General features: G+C 32.2%; 4 protein-coding genes across 8 annotated transcripts; 3 read left to right on the forward strand and 1 right to left on the reverse strand.

Moving 5' to 3' along the window:
- The first annotated feature begins 4111 nt into the window (after window positions 1–4111).
- LOC111316231 (homeobox-leucine zipper protein ATHB-40-like) lies at window positions 4112–5865 on the forward strand. Its single transcript, XM_022918247.2, has 3 exons — window positions 4112–4269; window positions 4374–4684; window positions 5416–5865. The coding sequence occupies exons 1-3, from the start codon at window positions 4179–4181 to the stop codon at window positions 5641–5643; spliced, it is 630 nt and encodes a 209-aa protein (XP_022773982.2). The 5' UTR covers window positions 4112–4178; the 3' UTR covers window positions 5644–5865.
- A 2390-nt stretch (window positions 5866–8255) lies between these two features.
- Window positions 8256–12059, forward strand: LOC111316232 (serine/threonine/tyrosine-protein kinase HT1-like). The gene is made up of 6 exons (XM_022918248.2): window positions 8256–8613; window positions 9948–10080; window positions 10698–10893; window positions 11160–11281; window positions 11359–11514; window positions 11609–12059. The coding sequence occupies exons 1-6, from the start codon at window positions 8345–8347 to the stop codon at window positions 11921–11923; spliced, it is 1191 nt and encodes a 396-aa protein (XP_022773983.2). The 5' UTR covers window positions 8256–8344; the 3' UTR covers window positions 11924–12059.
- Window positions 12060–12997: 938 nt separating this feature from the next.
- LOC111317161 (G-box-binding factor 1-like) lies at window positions 12998–17542 on the forward strand. Of its 4 annotated transcripts, XM_022919545.2 has the most exons (13): window positions 12998–13232; window positions 13321–13419; window positions 14559–14695; window positions 14802–14849; window positions 14974–15063; window positions 15159–15248; window positions 15416–15573; window positions 15712–15766; window positions 15896–15944; window positions 16184–16392; window positions 16626–16703; window positions 16825–16950; window positions 17185–17542. In XM_022919545.2, the coding sequence occupies exons 3-13, from the start codon at window positions 14636–14638 to the stop codon at window positions 17284–17286; spliced, it is 1065 nt and encodes a 354-aa protein (XP_022775280.1). In that variant the 5' UTR covers window positions 12998–13232; window positions 13321–13419; window positions 14559–14635; the 3' UTR covers window positions 17287–17542. The 4 variants fall into 4 exon arrangements, with proteins under 4 accessions (XP_022775280.1, XP_089609633.1, XP_022775282.1 ...); XM_089753507.1 differs by lacking the exon at window positions 13321–13419 and having other exon boundaries at window positions 12998–13264; XM_022919546.2 differs by lacking the exons at window positions 12998–13232; window positions 13321–13419 and adding an exon at window positions 13950–14232.
- A 203-nt stretch (window positions 17543–17745) lies between these two features.
- On the reverse strand, window positions 17746–19877 carry LOC111317160 (scarecrow-like protein 15). Of its 2 annotated transcripts, XM_089753506.1 has the most exons (2): window positions 19201–19877; window positions 17746–19092 (listed from the first exon to the last, which is right to left on the reverse strand). In XM_089753506.1, the coding sequence occupies exons 1-2, from the start codon at window positions 19694–19696 to the stop codon at window positions 18005–18007; spliced, it is 1584 nt and encodes a 527-aa protein (XP_089609632.1). In that variant the 5' UTR covers window positions 19697–19877; the 3' UTR covers window positions 17746–18004. The 2 variants fall into 2 exon arrangements, with proteins under 2 accessions (XP_089609632.1, XP_022775279.2); XM_022919544.2 differs by having other exon boundaries at window positions 17746–19876.
- Window positions 19878–22550: the final 2673 nt, after the last annotated feature.

Raw genomic sequence — 22550 nt, forward strand, 5'->3', positions numbered from 1 at the left:
TGACAAGAACAAAAATCTAAACTCATAAGATGAGAGGTCAGTTAACAACAAAATTTGAAATTTATCTGATATTTATTTTTTGACGATTAAATCAGTACTCAAAAAAAAATAAAAAAGAGAAAAAATCAAAAGTAAATATAAAGGTTAAAATGCTTATACTTGAGAGAATAAAATTATTTATATTTGTATAGTAAAAGTGTCAAGTTTAAGAGATTCGAGTTTCATATAACAGGATTAGGATTGATGTTGTTAATCTAAGCTAAGTTGACAATCAATTACCTAACTAAAAAATAATAAATTAATATTTTCATATAATATAATGTGATAAATTAAAATGATCAAACTGACATAAAATTTAAGTTCTCAAATCAAGTTAATATGTCAACTTCGATTAAATTAATAAAATAATCTTCATGTGATCGATAATTTATACTTTAAGATAAAATATCTATTATACTATTTGAACCACAAAATACCTCTAACAGTTTACATATCCTTTCGAATAAAGTTGAAGCAGGCTCTATCCCTTAAGCCACACCCCAGCCGACCAATTCGGTCCTCGATCGTGCCTCTTATTCTCTAGTTCATAGCTCCCACCCTGCCATTGCATTAATCTATTGGATAAACGACCTTTGCAACTGATTTGATGCAACTAAACTAAACAATCAACAAAACAAAAATCTTTGCTTTTGATGTTCCTCAGGTCCCTTCAAATTTTTTTCTGACAGCTCCACCTCACCTGGTTCATATCAATATTTCTTTTTCATGACATGAAAAGGACAGAGGCAAAGTGGTCGTGTCCTTCTTGTCCCCACTCGACTGCTCCCAGAAATACTAGTCAAGAGCTAGTCATGGCGCAGGCCTAAACAAAGATTAAGTCTCAATGATAAAAAGACAACGGAAACAGTCAGATATTATTTGTCAAAATGTTAGTCTAGTCATTGTTCAGTTCTTCAGTTCCTCTCTCTTTTTATCTTTGTAATTTCTTTATTTATATATATAACCCAAAAACTGAAAAAAAAAAAAACTTAATTACTTCTACTATAGTGTATCAATTTTTTGCAATTAATATATATAAGGTTTGAGTGAAAGATGAATTCTTTCAAAACTCAAAATGTATTGGGACTCAAGGATTACTATATACATTCTATCCGTTCGATGGAAAAAATTATTCGAATTTAGCTTTTTGAATAAAAATATATATTTCTAATTGTAAATGTTCGAGTGTTATTTTATTATAATAATAATAATTTTTTAATTAAAAATACATATTATGGTTTAGGTAATGGATTATTGACCTATTTTATTACTTTTAATTATGAATGGCAACGGGTCGGATCGGATCAGGGCAAGACGAGTTTTTGCTCGCTCTGAACTTGACCCGATTTCATAATAAAAAAATTCGAGCTAGACCCGACATAATATTATATAAATAATATCTGATCCGATCTGAAATTAATAAAATATTATTTTTTAAAATATAAAATATTATTTTTTAAATATAAATATATAGTTATACAATTATATATAAATAAAAAATTTTAAAATAATTTAAAATAATAATTTTTAATATAATATCGGATCGGATTTACCTAAAAATCAAACCCAATCCGAACTTGACTTTCCCTTAATAACACTCGACCCGACTCGAAATCTAATTTTTTTTTTTTTAAATCAATCTTATGTGATCGAGTCAAGTCAAAATCTATCAAATTTGAATTGAGCTGTCAACCCTACTCCTAATAGTACTATTACTATTATCTTTGTGAGGACTTTTTGACAATCTCTAAAATTGACACAAGAATATGAGTCATTGTGGTGAATTTGACAACTTTAAGAAATGAATAAAGATTGTAACTTTTCGCTCAAAATTACTAAAAGTATGCTAATTTTGGTATAGTAAACAAAATGCAAGGGTGTTTAACAATTAATAAATTAGTAACTCATTGATTATTTCTTGAATCAATTAATATAATATTGAAGTTGATATTTGGAGATTACAAATTCAATAAAATTTATGTACTTAATATTTTTTTCAACCAAATAAATAATAAGGTAATGATGATTTAAGAATATATTAGAAATTAAAAAAAATAGTTACATTCATTTTTTTACTTCAAATTTTTAAGTTTTGAATAATACTTATCATAAAAAATAAAAAATAATACTTTAATAATATAATATACTGTTGTTGATAAATTCACTTCCTTAGATATTATAAATTTTTTATTTTTAATATATTTTTAAAAATATGTATCATTTTATTAATATTACTTATAGAATTTAAAAATTATATTAACATTAGATGAAATAATTTTTCATACAATAATATCGATTTGCACATTACGATATACAAAGCTATTCCACCTCGTTCCTTTGTTTTTTAGTTACAAAATTATCATCCAATCCTCTCTTTTTGTGTTATAAAAATAAAATATAAGTACTACAAACATTATCTAATCAGAAATTAGAAACCTTCACATGGAAATGCACTTTAATAATCACTTCCCTCGAAGGGTTTTAAATTTTAATTAGTTGATGTACAAGACGTCAACAATGACGACATATCTGACGTCATAACATTTGTACGACAACCTAATATCTTTCACAATTTAAGATTAGTAAGAGATTTGAGGTTATTATTCACTGTTCATTTTGTCTTTTTTTTTTTTTTTTTTATAACATTGTCTCTAATTGTCTCGTGAGTAATCTTCTTAATTTAAAATATTTTACGAAAATACGATATAAAATAAGATATAAAAATAATATAATTTAAAATTATAATAATTATTATATATGAATTTAATAAAATAAAAAAAATATATTTTATATTTATATATATAATTTTTATATAAAATATAATATATAATATATAATATATAAATATTTTATATTAAAGAAATACATAATTCACCGAACCTACTCAAACCAAGAATGAGCTATGTTTAAAAGGCATGGGTATGGGCTAAGCCGAAAGGAGAGTATGGCTTGGCTAATGTAGCAGACATGGAAAGTGGTGAAACGCCACCTAGTTGGACAACAATGGTGACTTGGATGTCAAAATCCAGAGGCCGACTGTACCTTATTGTTTTTTGCTTCGAGGTGGTCAGGCTTGGGATCCCACAACCCTTTATATTTTACCATGTGTTGGTTCCTTGCCCACCACCATAATCACCCCTCGCCTTTTGTCTTAATTACCTAATTAGGAAAGCCTTATCCAAAAACTAATTACATCCGGGGGATCACAATAAATTAGGAGTTAGAAACTCTAGAATTTTACTAGAAAGAAGTTGAATTAATTGATAATAATTTTTTTAATATAAAAATTTTATATTCGAATTTAATTGATGATTTTTTATTAAAATTTTCTTAAATATATAATTTGTAATTATTATTTTTAATTATAAAATATGATATATTTTATTTTAATTTAAAAGATTGAATAATTTTTATTTTCAAATTTTATTTAAAAAAATGACTATAGAATTTCAAGGAATGAAAAATGGGAATAGAAATTTCATTGTAATAATTGAAAACTTTTCATTTTATCTTAATTTTGCTTCACCATGCATCATTTAGCATGTAAGATGAGGAAAAGATCTTCTTGTCACATCGTAATTTTTTTAAAAAAATCATAATTAAAAATTTTATAAATATTAAAATTTTAATTTTAATTTATTAAATGTTATTTTAAAAAAATAATTATATAAATTAACTAAATTAAGATATAATTTTTTTACCATCTTTTAATTGGTATGTCTATAATGCACATTTTGGGATTTTGTTACAAATTCTATCCGCCGGGTAGGGTGAAAAGTAACTACCAAAATATTTGCAAAACTTTGGCCTAACATATATATATATATATATATATATTATATTATATTATCCACTTGGTCATGTCCTAGCTAGCTAGTTCAATCGTAAAAATTTGGATGTGACACTTGTTTTTGTCTTGCATTTAATACACCACATTGTAACACATGGAGGGCATTTTTGTTATTGACAAGGCAATGAAGCCCAATCTTTGATAGGGTCTTAAGGTAACAAACAGCTGCTTAAGTCCTACTCAAGCCTATAAATAAAGAACGTTACTCGAAGCCATTACTAAATTTAAGGTCAGAGAACAAAGAAAGAGAAAGAAAAAGAAATAGAAAGTGAGTGAAAGTTATCAAAGGATGAAAACCAGAGTGATTGAGCCTGAAGATCAAATGGCTCTTATCCCCCAAATGTACCCTGGTTTATACACTCCAATTGCACCACAGCAAGGTAACTTGTGTGTTAAAAGCTTAAGACAAAATTAAGCTATTCCTATTTCCATGTTCAATCTTGGTTGCTTAACCCAAGCTTTTTGATGATATGATGATGAGCAGGGGAATCAAAGCGTCGACGGCGGCGGAAGAAGAACAAGGGAGGGGAAAGCAGCCTGTCAGGGGCTAAAAAAAGGAAGCTCAGCCAGGAACAAGTTAATCTTCTTGAACTTAATTTTGGTAATGAACATAAACTTGAGTCTGAAAGGAAAGACCGCCTTGCTTCCGAGCTGGGTCTTGATCCTCGTCAGGTAGCTGTTTGGTTCCAAAACCGAAGAGCTCGTTGGAAGAGCAAGAAGCTGGAGGAAGAGTATAGCAAGTTGAAGTCGGTCCATGAAGGTGTTGTTCTTGAGAAATGCCGCCTTGAATCCGAGGTATATATATCTCTCTCTCTTTTAGTTTCCAGGAAAAGCTAAAATCATTTGAACTCCACATTTTACAAAGAAAAACAATTCATAGCTGTTGGATTTTTTTTTCCTGGTTTCTCAGGAACCAAACAGAAGCTAATGATACTGTCAGGCTGTTTTCTACTTTTCTTCTACACATTTTTTTTCTCAGGTTCTCACGTGGTGGACAAACACTTTTTTTTTTAATTTTATTTTATTAAAAAAAAGGGTGGTGGGAGCTTACTTCCGTAATTTATGAACATTTTCAAGGATTAATTAATTGAAAAAAAAATACTAATTATGAGAGTTGTTCGAAGGAAATGAAGCTAATGAAGCAAGCAAGTGCCTATCTCTTTATCCTTTAGAAAAAAGACAAGGTGACCCACACCATAATAGAACGTGCATTAGCTCTGGGCTCGAAGAAAGCCATGCCATGTTGTTGGGTTAGGCCAGTAGAAAAAATTTAAAGAATATTGGACAAAAAACTAGCAAACATTTTGACAAGGAATAGCCGACTGCCACTTCAGTAAACAACAAAAAGTACACACAAGGTTTCAACCAAACATGGGTCCGTACGGTCTTGTTTAAGGTATATGAGGTTGGGCTTGGCCAAGGCCCACTTGGGGAACACCAAAATTCACTTCTTAAACCGCTCACTGTGTACTGCAAATACTTTTCCTACAACTCATCAATGAAATGTATGTCGAATATCATTTCAGGTTCTAAAGCTTAAAGAGCAACTTTGTGAGGCAGAGAAGGAAACCCAACGGCAGGCAGAACGAGGGGATGGGGTTTCGAGTAATAGTCCAAGCTCATCTCTGTCAATGGAAGCCATTGATCCACCTTTCCTGGGGGAACTTGGAGCAGATCAAGGATATGAAGATGTTTTCTACATATCAGAAAACAGTTACATTCTTGGCCTGGAGTGGATGAATCTGTATATGTAAATTAAGTAGGGAGTGCATTTTTAGTGTGTGTAGATAATTATGCCATCCAATGTAAATTAATCCTTAATTTTCTTTCTTAAGTAGTGTTTTAATTTTCATCCGAATATAATTTAAAAATGTATTATTAACCGTCCATTTGAATGGAATGTAAAATTAGTTTTAGAAGAGACATTCATTCATCTCATCCATGAAATTCAGAACAACAATTTTTCCTTCCAAAAATACCAGCCAATTTCCCGATCGACTCAAAATTTTAACACCAAAATGAAGAGCAGATAAAATGTAACTTTTATAGCAAGATTATGACAATGACAAGGATTATGATAATGGTTTGTTTGTTGGTAAAAGGAAAGAAAAAAAGATATTGGAAAGTGGCATGGAATCTTTACAGTGAAGCACAAAATGAAAAGATACTTGATAAAGATCGATGATGATCTTTGACTCACTCTTAGAGGATCGATCCAACTTTGTCCATGCACCAAGGAGAGTGACAACAAGAGTTGTTCTCATTGAGGAATATATGGGACTTGATTAAGGTTGTCTGGGCGATGCGGACCGTTGCGTGACACACCAGGATTTTGCACCTTAAGGTTGCTGGTCAAGCCAACGATGGCCACGGAAACCAAAGCTGTTCTATAGTACATTAAGGGCATATTTAGTCTATAAAATGATAAATAAGATAGAATAATAATAATTATATATTATATTTGATTTATATTTAAAAAATACATGATTATAAAAAAAATTAATTATTCTCTCAATATAGAATGACAATAGAATGATTTTAATCATTTCATAATGAAAATGATTATTTTTAATCTATGAAATTAAATTTATATATTTTATTATATCTTTAAAAATTATATTAATAATTTAAATTATAAAAATTAAAAAATAATAATTTAAATCAATAAATAAATTATCTTATAATAATTTTTATACGCATCAAATACAAAATAAAATAATATTATTAATCTAATCATGTTTTAATATTATATTATATTATTTTATAATAAATTTATATACCAAACATATATTCAAAGGACCTGAGAATGCCAAGCACGCTGTTGGCTTTGTTTTTGTCAAACAAACAATTGTTACGTCCAAAAAAATCCACCTTATGATGTAAAACGGCACCGTTTAAATAAATTTCTTCTAACTGTTTTTGTTGGTTTTCTTTGCTTCATGTATACCATAATGTTACATCCCCAATTTGTAGTACTATTGCTAAAATAGTTTTGAAGGATTCAAATTCTTTTAAACATCGCAGAAGGATTTATAAAATAATAAAATTAAACCAAAAAGCAAAACACAAAATAATTAGCCTTTGGGCCATATAAAAATTCAATTGAAATTTTGGACAACTGGAATGGTGGTTTATTGGGCTCAGGCCCTGATATAGTGCTAAAAGGCCGAAGCGGTAAAAGCCCAAAATCTCTTATAATTGAAAATAAAACAAAATCCCTTTAATTATTTTCAATGTTATTCATTTTATAAAAAAAAAAAATCTAAGAATAAAAAAATAAATTATTGAAATTTGAACTTTAAATTTTTTAAATATCATATTTAAAATAATTGTATGAATTAATCAAATTTATGTTTGGATTGAAGTTAATAAAGGAAAGAAAAGGAAAGAAAAAGAAATGTTTTTTTTTTTAAATGATAGTTTATTTCCTTTTTTGGATAACTAAAATGAATAAAGAAAAGGAAAGAAATGGATTAATCACAACTTTTGTTTGACTAAATTGTGAAAATGAAAAAAAAAAAAGATATTATATTATTTTTAAAGAATTTTAATCATTTACTTTTCTTCTTGTTTATTAGTAATTAAAAATTGAAATTTTTGAGAAAGGGAGAGGGATGCTGAATTTTATTTCCTTTCTTTCATTAAAATGTAAACTATAAACTTTCTTATTTCCTTTTCTTTTCCATTCTTTCTATCCAAACATAGCTTTAAATTGTTTGAAATTTTCTTTTTTACTCCACTTGGTACTTTTTAAATTGTAATAATAATTTCCAAATATTAAGGTAAGCTTTGTCATTTGATTTCTTAAAATAAATAAATATATATATATAAGTGGTAAAGGACGAATATTGATAATGTAGTTAGGTTCGAATTTTTTTATAATTTATAATTGATAGATACTTTATAAATTTAAAAAATTCATAATTAAAAATTTAATGAATCCGTAAAAATCTCAATGAGATCGAAAAACAAAGAGTATAAAAGAATTTAATTAAAATGGTGAAATCCATTTTCATCCAATTTCATTGACAGTGGTTTGCAGTTAAAAGTGGTCCAGCCATTAATAATATTTTTGGCATTTTGGTGGACTTCATTAGCAGTGGACCTAACCCCTTCCAGTGGACGTTACACCACAATAATTTACCTTACATTTTAACTATTCTTAGATTTTGTACCAAATTAAGCAATAATTAAACTCCTTTTTCTTTTTCCATTTTTGGCTAAAAATTTTCAGGTCATTATCATTACAAGTTACCCATGAGCCAAATGTATGTCTATTTTTAATAAAAATAAAAATTATAAATATTAAAATTTAAATGAATTAAATTTCATGATTAATATTTATGAGAACGAAAGAGACAAAAGGTTTCCATTGTTTCCCTCTCGTTTTTCTCCAATGTACAGACATTTTTGGCTATAAAAGAACCCTTTTGCTATCTCTTTCTTTACTGTGTAATGCAACAAGAAAACTACAAAAAGGAAGCTTCAGCAATGGACGGACGTGAAGAGGAGGAGTTGTTTGAGTTGTCTTTACCTTATTCTCTTCAATTCAAAACATTTTGTAGGCTGACGTCAAGGTACGATCATGACGTGGAGGATGAAGAAGATGAGATTGATAACAGTTTTGTCTTCCAGATTGATCAGAGCTTGTTGATTGATCCTAGTCTTGTTTTGCTTGACAAAATGATTGGTGAAGGTTCCTACTCTACTGTTCACAAAGGATTGTGAGTTCCCTCATATATCTTTTATGTTTTGGTTTTCTTGATCTTGGGTTGATTAGGTTACTCACATTCTTTGCATGTTCTTGGATTTCCATGCTCTGTTAGTTTTTGTGGGATTTTTTGGATTTTCTCTTTTGTTTGATTTCAATTTTGGTTTCATCTGTATGATATTTGAGTTCAGTGTTCTTGTACTGATAAAACCTTGAAGGGGTTTAGGGCGCTTTATCTGGAGTGTGTGAGGGTTGGTTTAAAAGGTGTTAAAGGCTGATATCAGTGCAATTTTAATTAAAAAAAAATGGGTTCTTTTAGAAATGGTATATGAATTCATCTATAAGGTGCTACAGATTTGTTGATGCATTGAGCTAATTACTATGTTATGTTCAAGAATAAACATTTATCTGCTTTTTGGGGTTACTTTGAGTTCTTCAATTGCTGAGCCAGTAGACTCATGATTCCTAGTTTTCTGAATTATAAAAGAACTATGAATCTGCTAATTGCTCAGCAAACAACTGATCATATCACAATGGTAGAATGAAGTAGCGATAAGACTGTTTTGCCCGTTATATAGTTATTTTAGTTGGAGATATGATGATTGGTTTTGAATTTCCACTAAATTTGGATAAGTTATATTACTAGTTTAGCTAGTTGCTGGTTCTTGTTTCTATGTGCATATATGGCATATCGATATCAATTTGTTATGCTGGGAGTGATTTAAATGTTTACATGAAATACAGATGTAAATTTGAGTTTACATTGATGAAGATTTAGTGATGGTAGGAATTATTTAGGCTGTAACTACGTTAGCTGATCGCACCACGTGGAATTTGGACTGCGGCGCTCTTTCTGTTAATAGCATAGTTGACGGTTACAAGATTCGTCATCGATGGATTTGAGATTGATTATTATTGTTTGCTAATTGACAGATCATCCTTGGATTTTTTGTCAAATTTCTTAGACAACAGGTTTTATATCAATTTAAAAGTCAGTCATTATTATATGTTTGTCTTTTCAGTCAAACTTGATAATCTGAAGCCATTCTATGCTATCTTATATCTATTATGAATGTCTGTGGTAAATAAATCCTTTGTTGCCCTGTATTTCAGCAGTAATGTATATGGCAAAAGAAGACTAAAAATAAATTGTTCCTCATACAACACGAACGTTTCTGCTTATGCTTCTGATATTATGTTCTCATGATGCAAATTTGATTGGATGCTTACTCTTTATATGCAGTTGCAGATCTCTTATAAGGCTTTAACCAATGGTATAAAATTTCGATGTTTTTCTGTAACCAAAATGATTTACATGCAAACACTGATCACTTGACTTCATTCCAGCTACAAATCGAAACCTGTTGCAGTGAAGATTATTCAGCCAAGTAATCCATCAGCTGTAACTCGTGAGCATAAAAGGAAATTTGAGAGGGAGGTTTTAATGCTGTCTAGGATGGACCATGAAAATGTTGTCAAGGTATTCACTTTTGTTGCTAACATATATAAAACTAAATCTTAGTTACTAATTTTATTTCTTTACCTTCATTCTCTTTCATTTTGAGTCCTGAAATATATAATACCGTGTCACCTTCACCTTTTGTCATGTATAGCCTTCTATGGAAGATGTTCATTTTGCACTCTGATATCGGTGTGAAAGGAAGAAAAAACTGACTCTGTGTACATTATCTTGAAATCTTTCCATATATGATACTAATTATCCTGACTATAAAGTCTGGAAACATTTGTTCATATTGAAAGGATACCTTTAAAGAATTGGTATGAAATCTAAGTTCAGTTGAGTAGAATTTTGTGCATGAGGAGCAACTGCTGGCTTCACCAAGATACAATTTTCCTTGAGCAATATATTTATAGTACAAATTTATTTTTATTTTCGGAGTTTTCAAATCCATCGTACTAATTAAAATGTTTGTTGAACTTTTTATACCATTGAAGTTCCTTGGTACTTACTAGAAATCTGGATAAGACAAATTTCCAGCTGTTTTAACTTACATTATTCTCTCAGAGTTGGCATCCATATCTGCGTCTTGATTAATTACCTTGTCCTTCTAATTTGGTTCGGTTTTGCTGAAGCAGTTTATTGGTGCATCTGTGGAGCCAACTATGATGATAGTTACTGAATTCATGAATGGTGATACACTTCAGAGGTATTTGTGGAACATACGCCCAAGGCATCTAGAGCTGAAGCATTCAATCAGTCTTGCATTGGATATTTCCCAAGCTATGGAATACTTGCATGCCAATGGCATTATTCATCGTGATCTGAAGCCCAGTAATTCTTTCTCTTTTCATCCCAATATTCTAGTTGCTTCAATTTGTCAAACGGTCAATGATATGCATTTTCATTAATCTCAGTGAATGATAGGCATCAAAATTCCTAAGGATTTTAGAAGCTGATACTAAGCTTTTAGACATTGTAGTAATTTAGCTTTCATTGTGATTGACTTCATCGATGCACCAAAACTTCAACAATGAGCACTAGAGAAAATGTTATGGCCGCAGATAATCTGCATCTTAGATACCTTAATCTCATGACAGGCAATATACTTCTCACTGAGGATAAAATGCATGTTAAGCTGGCTGACTTTGGGCTAGCAAGAGAGGAAGTGATGGGTGGAATGACTTGTGAGGCCGGTACTTACCGGTGGATGGCTCCTGAGGTGCTTTTCTTTATTGGTTTATATCCTTTAGGTGCATATCTTCCTATTGTGTCTAACTCTTTCTTTTTCTGAATTAGCTATACAGCAGAGATCCACTTCCTATAGGAGCAAAGAAACACTATGACCACAAAGTAGATGTGTACAGCTTCTCAATTGTTCTTTGGGAGCTGCTGACAAACAAAGCTCCATTTAAGGGAAGGGATAATGTATCAGTGGCATATGCCGCGGCAAAAGTAAAGTCAAATTTCCTTAAAAAATCTTTGGTGATTCAATTCTCATGCCATTACTTTCAACAATTTCTAATGATATCTCTTTTCCTACTTTCAGAATGAAAGGCCTAATGTGGAAGGTCTTCCAAGAGATATTGTATCTCTCTTGCAGTCCTGCTGGACAGAGGACCCGAAGAGCCGACCGGAATTTAAGGAAATCACTGGCTCTCTTGCAAACTTCCTCCAAAACATTTGCCCAACAGAGACTACGTCTACACCTCCAAAGGTAGTGGAAACTGATTATTCCAACAGCCATGTAAAGGAAGATCGTATTGGTGCTGGCCATGTTACAAACAAGTCCAATGACAAAGGAAAGAAACACAAGAGTTCTCCCTCTTTCCTCAGATGCTTTATTGACTGCTTATCAGATTGATCAAGTGGGATGGTGGGTCATGTTTTGAGTAAGATAACTTTACAAAACTGTCAATTAGGGACATCCATGCAAAGATACAAAAATATTAAAGGCAAAGAACAAGGAAGGATGAAAAATAAAGCTTTTATCAACTTGTAGGTCTTTTTTCTATTTAATTTCTTAATCCTTATTTAAATATTGAACATGTCATTTTACTTGGAGGTGAGAAAAAAATCAAGAAAATCGAAAACTGATCTGAAATCGTAATGTTCAATTTGGTACGGATTGATTTTTTTTTATTCGATTCAGATTAAATTCAAATATTAAATATATATTAAGTTTAGATCATAAAATGAAAAATAAAAAAAATTGAACCAAACCAAATTATATATATTTTTAGCTTTTATATATATTTTAAATTTTTATAAAATAAAAATAATAATATTATATCAAAATTTATTTAAATATATTAAAATTTTATATTAAAAAAATATAAAATTTAAAAAAATTAAATTAAAAAATTGGTAAACTAAACCAAATCGCAACAGTAAAATTGGATTCAAATTCAAATCAAAATTTAAAATTTTATAACATTATACAATATTAAAAAATATCAAACCAAATTCGATTCTATATCATTCTTAATTTTCATAAATAAGAATCGGAAGTAGGGCACAACTATCTTTTTTTATTAACCAAAAGCTGTTATTTAAGCTAGTGAGAGTGGCCCAGTAGGCTAGGTCAAGCCAAGAGAAGAGCCCAGTTCTGAATCTTTACTAGCCGGCTTCCATTTCAAGAACATGGTTTTGGGCTTGCGTTAAATCAGCACTAGCCAGGCCCATCAAGAACAACCCAAGTCCAATGATAAAGCAGTAGCAAAGCCTATCAGAATCAGGCCTAGAGCCCATTAGCTCATTTAATGTGGGGATTTGACAGACAAAACAAAAGGATAATATTTTTGTGACGTGGAAGTCACACAATAAAGAACCAAAAAACCAAAAGTCAAAAGCAAAACCCAAAAAGGCACAAAACGACGTAATTTTGACACAATTTCCTTTTCATAATGAATCATCATCCATTAGGATGCTATGTCATAAACCTAATCCAGTTAAACATTCCCAGCTGTCTTCTTCTTCCTTCGCACGTGTCACCCGCGAAACCCTAACCCCTTTCCTCTCCTCTTTCCTTCCCTTTCCGTTCCTTTCCCTTCCTTCCATCTCTTGAACTCACTAATTGCACGACAACTAAGCTCCCGACCACACCGGCTCAGATGCTTTCCTCGTTTTAAGACAACAACAGCAACGACCAAACGGCGACAATAAAAACAAAAGTTTCTTCACTTAACTTGTACTTCAAAATTTCGTACGATTTTTTTTTTCTGAGCCTTACGGATTTTTCTTTCTATCCTTAATTCTCAGCCCTCTGATAAAGGAAGTAAAAGAAAGAAAAAAAAGCATTATTTATATAAAATTTATATAAAATCCACCTCACTTCCCTCTTCAACGCCATAAAAGCAGGTCTTTCTTTCTTTTGTCTCTCTCTCTTTCTTTTCTTTACCATTTTACTCTGTTTCCTTTGATAATCTACATTCAATTTACCTGATGCTTTAATTTTGATTAGGCAGTTGGATTAGTGCCAATCACTTGTTCTTCTCTGAACTATATTGTTAACTTGTTTTTTTTTTTTTTTTGAACTTTTGCTTATGTTATGACTATGGGGAATCCCTGTCAGTTAAGGTTTTAAGATTGAATTAGCTCTTAATCTTTGGAAAAAAAGTAATTCTTTACCATATGTATCAATAATTAATTATTTAATGTCTTTTTTCTAACATGTATGGGAAGGAGGTCAGGTGGATGGGTTCCAGCTGTCTATTGCTGGTCAACCTTGGGTTTTTACTATAATCTGTAGTGAAGAATAAAGGCGCTAAAACAGATACTGCCAATTTGTAGTGGTTCTTTTTCCCTTCGAATGTTTGGTTAATATAGGAATTGTTGAAAATTGTATTTTTATTAAGGTAATTATTGGAATTGAAGAATTACTTTCTATTTCAAGGTTGTCTGTTTATGGAATGATTGTTGTCTGGTACTCTACTTTGTTTTCCATATCACTAAATCAGATGCTCTCCTCTGACTCCTTCACTTGTTAGGACAAGGATGGATGTTTGGTCTTAGTTTTCAAAAAAAAAAAAAAATCATTGGTTTTATTTTGAAAAGAAACGAGTTTATTTGTAAATTTTAACTTCTTTAAATGGTTATTAAGGTATTTTGAAACTGGTGTAGGCTGTATACAACGTTGTAGGATGGTTTTGTCTTTTGCTTGATCGTGCGAGTGTAAGTTGATTTCTTGCATATCCTTGGGCTTTCAAGTTGGGAAATGATTTTGTAGTTTATGGCTTTGCTGAGCTGAGTTCAGTTGTATTATCTTTCTCGATTGAATTCGTTCCTTGATTATATGCTGATTCCGAAATTTGTATAGATTTATGTTCCATGAATCATGTTTTGGCTCATAAAATACAAAAACCTTGTGAAGGCTCTGAAGTGATAACATTTTATCTGGTTCTGGATATTCTGAATAGTTGTTAGTGTGACACTGGTAGATAATTTTCTTGTGATATCTCATTTCTGACATATGTAGTTACTTGGTATCGGGTTCTCAGGTGCCTTATAAAAGTTGTTGAGGATATACGAATTTGGTTCTAAATTTGCTGAAATTAAGAGGTTTACCAAAGTGATTATGGGAACAGAAGAGGAGAGCTCATCTGCCAAGCCTTCCAAACCTACTGCCTCAACTCAGGTATATCATCCAGAGGAAAGAAAAAAAAATATGCCCATATCATTCTTGCTCTCTCATCCCTAACATGTAGATAAATTTTACTGATTTTTCTACTTCGTGCTTATAGAAAATACCAACAACACCCTCATATCCTGATTGGTCAAACCCAATGCAGGTTTGTGTTGTGCATAAATCATAGGTTTTGATTTATTTTTCAACTGTTGATCTCATTTATGAAATTCCTAAAAAGTCGTCCCTGTAAGTAATTGTTCGAGCTTACAACTCAGCTTCTTATTTAGGCTTATTATGGTGCTGGAGCTACTGCACCCCCTTTTTTTGCCTCAACTGTTGCTTCTCCAACTCCTCATCCATATATATGGGGAGGCCAGGTGATACCGCCTTTGAAATCACCATTGTAAAACAGTCTGTTTCTTTCAATATCTGATCAATGTTTTTACTTTCCGTTCTGTTCATAATCTTTCAGCATCCTTTAATGCCTCCATATGGCACCCCAGTACCATATCCAGCTATATATCCTCCTGGGGGAGTCTATGCACATCCTAATTTGGCTATGGTAATATTTGTTTTTTTTTCTCTCTCTCTCTCTCTCTCTCTCTCTCTCTCTCTATATATATATATATATATATATATATATATTGCAGTTTGTATTGACTTTTGACTGCTCATTACTAATAAAATAAATTCTTGGCACTAACTTTGGCTATTCTATTTTTTCGATAGGCTCCAAGTTCAACACATAATAATGCTTATCATGAGGGGAAGGGTGCTAATGGAAAGGATAAAGTTGCCACCAAAAAATCCAAGGGAACTTCAGGAAGCAAGGTTGGGGAGAGTAGAACAGCAGCTTCAGGCTCTGGAAATGATGTTGGCTCTCAAAGGTGCACTAGCTGTTTGATGTTGTTGTTTCAATGTTTTCTCTGACACAATTCTCACATTCATTCTCAACATTGGGCTTTGGTTAAAAGACTTCATAAACTTCAGTGTACTTCTTCTAATTGTAAATGCTTTCTTAACAGCGGTGAAAGTGGCAGTGAGGGTACATCAGATGGAAGTGATGAGAATAATCAAGAAGTATGTGCCTAATTATCTGATTTTGATTATCATCAAGCGCACTGGCTACTTTAGAAGTTCAGTTCCCCTCATCAACATGGTTTACCGGCTAGCATGTTAATACAACAAATTGCCCTTTTTTTTCTTTAGGAACCTGCTGCTGGTAAAAAGGGAAGCTTTGACCAGATGCTTGCAGATGGTATATTAAGTTTCCCTATCTTCCGCTTTTGTTGTAGAATAAATCACAAAAACGAGCTTCAGGTTATTTTGAAAACAAAAAGTCTCTTCGTGGTTTCAGACACATTAACTTACTCCCTTGAGCTATCATAAATTGGGAGGGGGGGGGGGGGGGGGGAGTGTGGTGACTGAATAAGTGCATGAAAACTGAAAAAATGCTCAGGGTTGGTTTCATCTAATTAAAATCGCTCTTTTGACCAGCCAATGCACAGAGTAACACTGCTGGGGCAGTTCAGAGTTTAGTTCCTGAGAAACCTGTAGTCTCAATGCCTGCAACTACTTCAAATATAGGGATGGACCTCTGGAGTGGATCCCCTGCTGGCTCAGGAGCTGCTAAAATGAGACCAAACTCATCTGGTGCTGCAGCCACGGTTGCCCCTGGAGGCGTAATGCCTGACCAGTGGATTCAAGTATGAGCCTTACTTGGCCATTTTTTCCTTTTATTTTACATGTTCATTCATTACTATTTGGTCCATTTGTAAACCAATATTCTGCTCCTGAGTTGTTAAAACCTGCCTTGTCCTTATAGTTTAACTTTATTTGCTGCCCTCTTCCATCCTTTTAAGCAGCTAGAGCATTCCGGGTGTGACTTACTTCTACAATTTCATGTTTTTAACTGGATTGGCGCTGTGGGTTCTTGCAGGATGACCGTGAGTTGAAAAGACAGAAGAGGAAGCAGTCTAATAGGGAGTCTGCTAGAAGATCAAGATTACGCAAGCAGGTAGGCTGGTTTACATGTGTTCCCCAAGGAATTATTCTAGAACTTATTTCCATAGTATATGAAGTATTTTACAGCTTTGTTTTGAAGCTCAAGATCTGTAGCTTGTTTTTGTGTTTCCTAGGTGGAGTGTGAAGAGCTACAAGCCAGGGTGCAGAGCTTGGTGAATGAAAACCACGACCTTAGAGAGGAACTAAAGAAGCTTTCTGATGAATGTGAGAAGCTTACATCAGAAAATAGTTCTATTAAGGTATAGAACAGCTGCGCCCTTTCACTCGCGCCTTTACCTGAGATCATCTGTCTTTTTACCTTGTGTCCGCTTCCTTGCTACTATTATTTACTTGATGAAGGAAGAGTGGAACCTTGCTGATCATTAAACACTAGTACCACTATCGCATATCATGTATTAAATGTGTTGCAATCACTTCTTGTGCATATTTTTGAACGTGTTATCAACAAATATGGTTTGCTGCTTCTATAACAGGAAGAGTTGACCCGGATCTGTGGACCTGATGCGGTAACCAACCTCGAGCAAGACAACCCCCCTTCGATTCTTCAATCTGGAGGTGGTGAGGGTAACAGTTAATAAAACCTACAGAGACAACTTGCGTTCAGTAACATCTTGTTATCCGCAATATTCTTTTTACCATGGCTTTACTTTAGTTGAGCAATAGGGGCATTTGTTTTCCTTGCTAATCTTATACCCTTAACCCTTTATAACCATAATGTTTATTCTACAAAAGAAAAGGTTTTAACCTGAGTTCAAATTATTGTGTTGGTGTAGTTGATTGGGACAAAACAATAATCGGAGATTGATTCATCCACTATTCTGATTTTGATCACATTTGAATGTAGTGTTCTTTATTATTTTTATGCAAAAGAAGTTGTAGATTGAAGATAGAAAAAAAATTATAGGTGTTGAGATTCAAACTTAAATTTACTATACGAAGATGATGGTAATCAATTTGGTTAAATCTCATGCGCAGGTTCAAGGACCTAGTGGTTTTATTTAAAATACAAGAAACTGTCTCTGTCGCTAAAAATGTTTGGAGCAAAGTGTTGTTTGGAGACTCGTATTATATGTCCTGGATAAGAAGAAACTAGACCACCTAAAGCTAAAGGCACAGCAGCTCTTTCAGAAATACTGCACCAAATGATAAAAAGAAATTAAAAAAAAAAAAGGATTAAAAATAAAACATCAAAGGTTCCAAACGCGGTAAAAGATTAAATTGGAACGGGATAGATACATTTTACATCCCCGATCAAGCCTCTACTACTAATCCTGTATACAGCTAGGCTAAGCCTTAACACCTCCAAGCTGACGTGGCAACCAAGGATCTGTCGTGCCAGCAAAGCGCTAACTCGGCTTGTCTTTTCGCCACGTGGAATCCCCTAACCGGCAGCTTCGCTAACAAACTCTCAGCTTGAAAATAAGCAAACTGACTCAAATGCACCGCCCTCATTCCCGCCCTACAAAACACCTCCCTCCATGGCGGAGCAGTCCTCCTCCACGCAGCTTCCACCACCGCCAAAATCCTCGGCCGCAACAACAACGTCTCTATCTTCTTCACCCATTCCCCACCGACGACCGCCGCATCCAATGACTCGAAAATCATGGCGTAGAACTCCAACCCGTTCACGAAATTCTTCCGGAACGACGTCGTCCTTGACTCCATCCAGACCTCACTATCTACAAATACGACGACGCTCGGATTAACCCTCCAAAAGTCACTTAAAAACGCCGTGACGTTTAAATTGAGACATCGGAAAATAGACTGACATAAAAGGATTGCCGTTTGTTCCCCATTAATGAACTTAAAAGCTTTAAAAGACAACATTTCAAAGGTCCGAAGGAGAACAAACTCAATCTGGAACCTTAATTTAAGGTCTTGAGCGAACTGGAAAAGGTTGTCTTTGATAAGCCTTGTTTGAATGGCATATTCTTCGGGAACCACAGCAGTTATTCGAATGAACTTGCAAGAATGATCATTGTTTTCAGCCATTTCTCTCATTAAAGAAGCGTATTGACCTCCCAGCCCGATATCAAAATCGATGATGTGTATCAACGGTTCTGGTCCATCCAGTGCTTCGAGGATAGCTTGATTGGTGGTAAAGTGGTTGAACATGGGAATAGGGTTGATTCCAGAGAAGGTCTTGTAGGCTTTGATGGTTTGAACGATTTCACTCCATGAAGATAAACGAGTCGACCCAGTTGACCCAGTAAGTAGAGACTGGAGAGCTTCTTTGAAGTAAAAAGCGGCCCTTTGTAACGGTTTGCCCGAAGGAGATTGTAGCCGCTGATTGAGCCGCGCCAATATTACCTGCGCGAGTTGCAATTGGTTGGTGTCGAAACAACCCGCGGCTCTTATCAGCTCTTCTATAAAATCAAAGCCTAAGTTGAAGTTGCCAACGTTATGAAAATTACAACTATTAGAAATATTATCAAGGTAATTATTAGTAGCAGTATTAAAATTTTGATGAGATGGGTCTTGATTTAGACCAGAATAAAAATCGTAAAGATTGTTAAAATCAGGATGGACCGAGTGATGATTCAAATCGCAAGACATGAACTCAGGGAGGCTTTGGATATGATTCTCGCAAGGAGTAATAGCTTGAGGATTATTAGTTTTGATGGCAAGCATAGATTCGTCGTCCAATCCGGAGTCCTTCATGATAGAATCCCAATCCATGTTTCGCAGCACATGCTCGTCCCACTCAAGAGAATGATGATGATGATGATGATGAGGATGAGGATTCGACACTGAGACGCAATAAGAAACATCGGCAGGACTAGAAGCTGGCTTTTCGTGCACCGGACTTGAACTTCGAGGAAGATCAAGAAAGGAAGTTGGCTCATGGCATGAGGTTGGAACACTGTTAAGCCCGTAGAAACTGATGTTCCTGCTTGAAACAACACTGTTGTTGTTGCTGTTATTGTTGTTAGGTTTTGGGGTCGGAGAAGGGTTGTTTTGTGGGGAGGTAACGGGGACTCTCATATCTTTCAGAACAACAAAAGGAAAAAGCACTCTTTCGTTGAGTTTCTTTGCTGTTTTAGGTTTCTTTTTTTGCTTTGGATTAATATTGTTCTAGGGTTTGAAAGTAGGAGAAGAAGAGAGAAGGGGGGCTTTTATTTTTGCATGGAGACGAAGGGGTAAGGATATGGGCAATGGGCATTTGTTTTTTTACGATAAATCCAAGGTAAGTAAATTGTTTAGTCTTAGGCGTTAAGATAAAATATATTATATTTAATAATAAAAGATAAATAATCTCATTAAATTTAAACTCAAACTCAAATCAAAATCTTTAAATGGAGAAATATGATTCTTGACAATTGAGACAACCAGTTGATGATGGCAATGGGCATTGATGATATTCGAAGAGGATGACACATACACATGCTCGACATTAGTCAGACCCGTCTTTTATCAAACTTTGAAGCTTCAAACTCAAGCCTTAGCTTTCTTAATTTGTTTTGCTTTTCATAGGAATATTCTCACCCTTCATTTTTGTTTCTTTAAATTCCAATAAAAATTTAAACGTCAAGATAAAATAGGTGATATTGCCACACAGTTACATGATTTGATAATAGAATATTAAAATTTTAAATATTAAAAAAAGTGATAGCAATTATTGATTTATATATTATTAATAAATTTAATCAATTAAATTTTTTAATTTTTTATTATAAATTATTATCTCTCGTTTTTTCAAATTAAGAATTGAATTTGAATGCTTTAACGTACATAGATGTGATCAATGAAAAATCCATGGAAAAAGGAACTCACCCCATAAAAACAAACCCTAGTCTAAATTTATTTTTTGAAGGAACCCTAATCTAAGATTTTTAATTATTGTTTAAATAGACATGCGACCAAACCTGCTCGCCCATGAGAAAAAGAGAATGGTTGGAACTCTAATATGTCCAAAGAGAAATTGAATTAATTACTTTTAAATTAAGTTATTATAATAATCAAATGTTGTCTAAAGTTGGTCAAAGTGAATTTTAAAATTATCAAACTCTGAAATATAACAAAGATAAACAAATGCAATATGTTGTTTTGTATTATCTTTCTCCAAGTATTATATTATTATATTTTTTAATTTATAATTTGTTAAATTTAATTATTCGGTCAATTCGGTCAAAATTTGATCAATACAATCAAATTCTTTAGTTGCCTAGATATTACACACATGAATTGCTTTATTTTTTGTATTTGAAAAAACTCAAGTATGTAAGATAATTTATATACTTTACATTTAAGCTTCTCTTACTCTAACACTTTTTACACGTATTTTTACTTTTTTTTTTATTTTTTTAAAATTTTATTGATTTAAGCGTCGAAACGTATTTTTGAAAAGCAACTTAAGCATCCTTAATTAAGTTTTTTAACTGCAGATTCAGGCTATACACCTCCAACAACCTTGCACCAATTCCTTCTTAAGACACAAAAATTCCATTAATAAAATTAAATAAAAAAATCAATTTGGACGGTGACAAATGATATTTCATTTAAATGATCAATAAGATTTACTTTTAAAATAAAATAATGATGCAATAAAATCTCTTTTTTTTTTATTTACAAGATTTGAGAATAAAAAAAAGGAATGGCTTGATTCGAGCCAAATTTTCATGCTTTCTGTAAAACCCTTTTGTCATTGGACCAAAAAGTTTAGGTGCCTTAAAGCTCAATAATTTTCATTTTCTTTGACCCTACCTCGATTAGGACCCCAAAAAAGTTCCAAATAGTGAGCCGAAGACGAGCACCACCACACCCGCTGTAGTCACATCACCTTAGAAAATGGCCATTATCATATTCATAAAGTAGTGTTGAGACGTGAGAGGCTACTTTATTAAACTCTCCCCTCCATGATTGATTTGCCAATGTATCTTGTAATTCTTTTTTTTTTTTTTTTGTTAAATGTATCTTCTAATTGTAATTAAAATAAAAATTAATTACACAAATAAAATTTTAAATTATAATAAAATATTTAATATAATATTTTAAAAAATACAAACCCTTAAAAAGAAAAACGTATATCTCGGTAAATGACAAAAATAGTCACATTGTGCTAACAACGTAGGAATGGCCAATGAGTATATATTATTTTTTAGATATTTGTATTTGAATTGATTTAATATTTAAATTTAAATTTGTTTAGATAAATATTATCCATATCAATATATAAATTTATTAAAATATTTATTTATTAAAATTTTTTGTCAATAATAAAATAAATAAAAATTTAATTTAAATTTTAAGTTTACTCTTAATTAATAATAAATAAAAATTATTAGTTAAAAGTTTGAAACAGTTTATAAATATAAAATTTTATATATTATTGCATATTTAAATCGATAATAAATTTGAATATTAATTACTGTTTATTAAATTTTAAATAAATTTAAATATTAAATATTAAAAAAATTTATCTGTATCTGTCATAAATAATAAAATTTAAATTTAAATTCATTATAAATAATACATTTTTTATTAAAATTCATTAATTATACATATATAATTATTTAAATCTAACATAAATAAATTAAATAATAATAAATATTTGTATATTATCTATTCATTGGCATCTTGTAACAGCCACAGCGTCAGTCCCATCGCCCATCGTCCCCAGTTCAAAAATTTCACAAAAGTTCATGAAATTCTTGTTGACAAGCCAAGTGACGACCTCGCTTCAATTGGGACCCACAAATGCGACATGAGCAGTGACGTGATTGGCCAGTAGGGGTCGTGTCCCATGGCAATATGTCCCCACCAGAAGGTTTTTTGTCGGATATGCATGGATGTTCCAAAGACCAAGGAATCCAGACACCTTAATATAGTACTGTTGTGT

Source organism: Durio zibethinus, chromosome 24, assembly GCF_047325235.1.
Source record: "Durio zibethinus cultivar Kanyao isolate XHJ-2024 chromosome 24, ASM4732523v1, whole genome shotgun sequence".
In the NCBI taxonomy this organism is placed as follows: Eukaryota; Viridiplantae; Streptophyta; class Magnoliopsida; order Malvales; family Malvaceae; genus Durio; species Durio zibethinus.

Bases quoted from the DNA above. Each gene is read 5' to 3' on its own strand.
- LOC111316231 (XM_022918247.2), top strand. From the start codon at position 4,179: ATGAAAACCAGAGTGATTGAGCCTGAAGATCAAATGGCTCTTATCCCC. The intron at 4,270-4,373 runs GTAACTTGTGTG...GATGATGAGCAG, and splicing joins TCCAATTGCACCACAGCAAG to GGGAATCAAAGCGTCGACGG. The intron at 4,685-5,415 runs GTATATATATCT...ATATCATTTCAG, and splicing joins AATGCCGCCTTGAATCCGAG to GTTCTAAAGCTTAAAGAGCA.
- LOC111316232 (XM_022918248.2), top strand. From the start codon at position 8,345: ATGCAACAAGAAAACTACAAAAAGGAAGCTTCAGCAATGGACGGACGT. The intron at 8,614-9,947 runs GTGAGTTCCCTC...ACTTCATTCCAG, and splicing joins TCTACTGTTCACAAAGGATT to CTACAAATCGAAACCTGTTG. The intron at 11,515-11,608 runs GTAAAGTCAAAT...TCCTACTTTCAG, and splicing joins TGGCATATGCCGCGGCAAAA to AATGAAAGGCCTAATGTGGA.
- LOC111317161 (XM_089753507.1), top strand. From the start codon at position 14,636: ATGGGAACAGAAGAGGAGAGCTCATCTGCCAAGCCTTCCAAACCTACT. The intron at 16,393-16,625 runs GTATGAGCCTTA...GGGTTCTTGCAG, and splicing joins TGCCTGACCAGTGGATTCAA to GATGACCGTGAGTTGAAAAG. The intron at 16,704-16,824 runs GTAGGCTGGTTT...TGTGTTTCCTAG, and splicing joins GATCAAGATTACGCAAGCAG to GTGGAGTGTGAAGAGCTACA.
- LOC111317160 (XM_022919544.2), bottom strand. From the start codon at position 19,696: ATGAGAGTCCCCGTTACCTCCCCACAAAACAACCCTTCTCCGACCCCA.